This window comes from Oryzias melastigma, linkage group LG22 (assembly GCF_002922805.2).
Source record: "Oryzias melastigma strain HK-1 linkage group LG22, ASM292280v2, whole genome shotgun sequence".
Classification (NCBI taxonomy): domain Eukaryota; kingdom Metazoa; phylum Chordata; class Actinopteri; order Beloniformes; family Adrianichthyidae; genus Oryzias; species Oryzias melastigma.
This window is the reverse complement of record NC_050533.1, coordinates 22,033,815-22,038,938: the sequence shown is the minus strand read 5'-3', so window position 1 is coordinate 22,038,938 and position 5,124 is coordinate 22,033,815. Positions and strand designations below refer to the sequence as shown.

At 37.8% G+C, this 5,124-nt stretch overlaps 1 protein-coding gene across 2 annotated transcripts in view; it reads left to right on the top strand.

The window, feature by feature from the left end:
• The first annotated feature begins 1,632 nt into the window (after positions 1-1,632).
• Positions 1,633-5,124, top strand: part of si:dkey-16j16.4 — a 29,672-nt gene continuing 26,180 nt past the window's right edge. The window contains exon 1 of one of the 2 annotated variants that reach the window (XM_024260899.2): positions 1,633-1,766. In XM_024260899.2, coding sequence (XP_024116667.1) covers positions 1,731-1,766 — 36 coding nt within the window. In that variant the 5' untranslated portion in view covers positions 1,633-1,730. Of the gene's footprint in view, positions 1,767-2,713; positions 3,234-5,124 lie in introns of those variants that run through there. The other variant, XM_024260837.2, reaches the window with a different exon arrangement.

Here is a 5,124-nt window from a genome sequence, read left to right as displayed (position 1 = left end):
CGTTTGGCTACACAGACCATATAATAAACTGCTTTACAGCTTAACAAATGTATTAACTATCTTTGTCAACATTATATTTTGCGTTTTGCAGCACTTCATCTAAAGTATCACCCAATTCTGCAGTAAAATTAAGCTTTCTATGTTTCCTGATTTTCTCTTTGACTAATTTTAGCATTTTTCACTAGAGGATTGATCAGCCTGGAAAGGTCAAATACTACCTGATTGATAATAATACCTGCTTCCCGATCTGTATTTGCAACAGACTGTTTTGGAAAAGTCTTATTTTTCAGCAACACAATTTGTTCCACTTTGCTGCTAGAATGGAAATGCTGCCCTCATGTGTCCAAAAGGTGCAAATCACTCTGTCCTGTAAGCTCAAACAACTGTGAAGTCTATTTCATGAAACCACAACATTCGCTCCATTTCTCTCTTTTGTGCTTCAGAGAGTTTGTGCTCAAAAGAAAACCTTGAAACCTTCAGAGCGGAGTGCAGATCCTACATGCAGATGACTGATGGACTATGTTCAGCAGCAAATTGGATTTGCATTGAGCTTGACCTGAAACCAAGCCACAGGTTGCTTGGAAAGTTTACTGGGTCATTGACCGAGGGAGTTAAGTAAGAAAGACTCTCTGTTTCCCTCTCTTGCCAACACACACACAGGCACGCACACACATTTACAAATGCATAATCTAGTGAGGCTAAGTGCATTTAAAGGAACAACACCTGCAAAATGTTCAGGTCAAATGTGTGTTGAGAGTGCAATAAGTAATGCTTGAAGACACGAAGTAGCTCAAAACAAATTCAAATGTTGAATAAAACAGGGTTTCTCTCGAAATAGTAGAACGACAAGCAACATTGCATCATGCTGTACTACTGCAGCTTTCCCTTACGGTTTCAGTGCAGAACAAGAGTGCAGCTTTTGCTAAAGCATGACATCATTGAAACTGGACGCCCCATTTGCACCAATTACAGCTGACCTGCCCTCTCTCCTCACATCTCTCCGTCTGGTTCTGTCTGGACACATGTGAGTTTTACTGTGAGCCCAGACACACATCTGATGGTAAATATGGTTCTAAAGCAAATATCAAACACTTGAATTTTTTTGAATAAAAAAAAAACAAAAAAACACTTGTGTTTGCAGACTGAAGATACAAATAACTCCAGCAAGATTTGAGTTGAGTCCTTGAATGTGACACCGCCTGAAACTATGAGGGGTTGAAACCACATTGAGGATCCTTTCCAGTGTTTCCATGTGCCGGTTCCAAGTCCAGGTCAATGCAGAGAGCTGGGTCAGGAGGGGCATCCGATTTAAAACTGAGGCCAAATTATGGGGTGAGTCGCTTGGAAACCCCCTCATGAAAAGATAAGCATACCAAGTCATTATGAAAGAAGAAAATGTTCCTTTAAAATGTACAATGAACAGTTAGAAAACTAATGTTTAAATCAATATACACTGCTCAAAAAATTAAAGGGAATGCCTAAACAACTCAGCGTTTCTCACAGTCACATTTCTGTGTTATCAAACTGTCCAATTAAGAAGCAACACTGACAAACAATCATATTAAGAGTTTTTGTTCAAGTGCAATAGACAACAGGTGGAAGTATTAGACAATCAGTGAGACATCTCCAATAAAGGAGTGGTTCTGCAAGTGGTGACCACAGACAACTTCTCCTCATCTTTTCTAGCTGATGTCTTGGGGACTTTTGAGTGTTGTCACTCCAGCGGTACAATGAGACGGCATCTTAAACCTACACGAGTGGCCCAGGTAGTGTAACTCATCGAGGACGGTGCATCAGTGTGAGCTGTGGCAAGAAGGTTTGCTGTCAGCCAAGTGTCTAGAGCATGGAGGCTCTACCAGTAGACAAGCTAGTACACCAGGAGATGTGGAGGAAGCCATAGGAGAGCAACAACTCCACATCCGGACCACTAAGGGCAGGGACAACCAGTATAATTCAGTCAGTTTAGTTTAGCAATTAGCTATTGTTTATATTTTTTTACAGACTTTCTGCTTCTGTACAATTACCAGCATAAATCCTAATGAGACAATTGTTTCGTGATATTAGGCTATATAAATAATATTAAATTGAACTACTGAGCCTCATTTTGACTTGTTTCAAAGACAATACATATAAGTTGAATCAGCCTGTAATGTGTTTTCCACTTTAATTTTAAGTATGATTCCATATCCAAACCTCCAAAAACTACTAAATTTAACTTCTATGAATAATTTTTGAGTTGTGTTGTAAGCACAAACAACTATGTAAAGAATAAAGCATTTAAATTGAATATTTCATTCGTTCAGGCATAGGATGTGTTGTCTCAGTGTCCCCTTTATTTTGCTGTAGTATATATATATATATATTATAAATTTTAAACTGAAGCATGTGCTACATTATTGAAGTGAATTGTGGGGAAAATAAATAATTGAATCTCTCTTTTATATCTGTTTTAGTACATCACAACAAGCTTTACTAAATAGGATTTCCTTTATTTTCTATATTTGTGTGTTTATACATGTGTTTTTAGTGAGATTTTTTCCCCTAAATGTAATGAAATCAACAGTAAAATTATACTAACAGTTAAAGGTTTATGAATTAAAACTATTTACTTGAAGCCACAGTGTGACTTTAATTCTCAACCCACCTTCTCCAGGGAGTGATGACGTAGCCGCGGCTCAGCCAATCGCAGCGCAGATCGCCCCGGCTGAAGGAAAACTGTTTGTGTGGCTGCTGCTGGTCACTCGGGTGCTTGGATGTGTGTGAGCGTGCGCGCGTGCGTGCCTGAATGCAGCCAAGTTGATATAACCTTTCATTTCAATCAGCATCTTTACGCTCAGTTGCGAACATTTGGACGTTTTTTAAGCTAGCTGACGCCGAAAAAAAAGAGAGGAAAATAGCTTTTCAGTAACAAACTCTTAATAACAAGTTTGCGTCGCGAAAAACCCGACATACGCAGTTTGACCAAATTTTCTTTTTCGTATTTGTTGACACCGGCTGACCATCTTTTTAGGTTTGTTAACAGTTTTTTTCAATACGTGGAAGAGTTTGAGGACAAAAGGGATTTTTTTTCATGTCGCTCGTGTAAAGCTAATGAAGTTGTAACCGTCCTGAAAGAGACGGCTAATGAAAGGTAAATAATTGGACATAAGCTAATCAGCTATAAAATGCTAAAGACCTTGACGAAGAAGCTAAGAAGACATTCGCTGAATGAGATACACCCGTTCCAAGTCAAGGTAAGTCGCTCCTAGTTGCTGTTAAAGTACAGAATTGTCAGTACAAGCTTTGAAAAGCTGCCAGCAGAAGACAAACAGTAGTTTTTTTGTTGTTGTTGCAGGTTTACATGTACATAATGCACATACTTAAGCTAGTATTTTGTTCCTTTATAGTATTTCTATCCTTACTGTTGTTTGTATCTTTATTCCATCATGTTTGGGTGACATATGTGCTATATGAAAGACTTGCAAAGTAATTGTAGATGCTTAAAGTGTACTTTAAATATTTACTTTTTATATTAAAGTTTGTTTTCATACACAGAACTAAAAAAATGTAAATGCCATTCTCTTGTTAGCACTGAGGCATGACACATTTACATTTTTTTAGTTCTGTGTATGAAAACAATTGTAGCTATAGCTACAAACAAACAAAAGTATAATTTGCTGCCTTTATCCATTTACTCCCATGTTATTGTCTGCTTCTTATCCACAATGTCTCCCTTTGCAGACTACACCTGCATGGGTCAGTAGCTCCATCTGCAACAGTTTTACTTGTAGTCAGTGACATGGCAGCCATTTTGTGCCTGTTTTAAAAGCCCTGTGTCCAGAAAGCATGTTGGCCTGCTCAGAGTTGAAAAAGAAAATCCAGATGCGTTCTTCTTAAGGTTGTTGTGGAAAGAATTAGCTGTGAGCGGTGACTGATGACATGCTCCGTGGACAGAGGAGAACGCTGCTGTGGAAGTGGTTGAGGTTTCTTCTCTGGAACATCCAGGCCGGTGTGGAATCATCAAGAAGTTCAGCCTTCAAGATGTCACACTGACCAAAACAATGCATCTGACTAAAAAAGGCTTAGATAATAATCGCTACTTAGGTGGCGATCCGATTTGATTTGAGATCAACAATTCACAGATCAAACTATGTTTTGTTATGTATTATATTTAAATGGTTGCTATATATCTGTCTTTTTACTGGATAAAGGAAAATGAAGATAACGTGTTAACGTATGATAAAACACAATATTTTAAAAGAAAGGAACGATATTTGTCACTAAAAACAATGTCAAAGGTTTCAACTTCCTGGCTAACTTCTGCAGTAAACAAAACATTACTGTTGTTTTGAGTCAACAACCAATCCTAAAAATGTCTTCCACAGTTTCTCAAAGTTTTTCCGACTATAGTTCCAGTAGATACATGACAAGAGAAAATGACATCACAGCAACACCTAAATAGAATTGGCTCTGTGGCAACTCTAGAGGATATTGATCATAGGGCTGGGTATCGTCAATAATTTTCAGAATAGAAATTGATTTGATTCACCAGAGCCTGGATCAATTTGATTCAATTTTTTCTTTAATTCTTTTGATCCTCTCAATTCAATTCAGTTCAATTTGGAGTTTGCACAGTTTACACATTTTAACACATTTCTTAAGAAATACATTAATAATTTATATATGTTTTGAAGATATTCGTATTAGTCTGATACAGTTCACATACTGTGAAAGTTATTAGTGAAATTATAGTGAGATTGTTAATAGCATACGAGGTTAAAGGATTTTCAAACAGAGAAACTCCAACAATTGTTCTGCCTCTCATGGAGGGCATTTCACTTTGGCCACTAGGTGGCTTTTGCACTATAGCATTACACCTTATTCCAGAAGAAGACGAAAGTATGAGCAAAAAATTGTGTTTTGGAGCGTGAGCATTGGCCGTCCTACGGGAAATCCCATTATACGTTAACATCGTTCTTCTCCTGAACTTTAAGATATTTTTCTAATCTGCATTAAGACAATGCTAAATAGGTCCTCTAATTTTATTCTTACACTAATCCCCCCCCCCCTTGGTCACTGCGGTCAAGTGAGCCGCTGTTCGTTTTTCCGTGGTCAAATCAGCCCTCATTGGATTTTTTCTGCGAG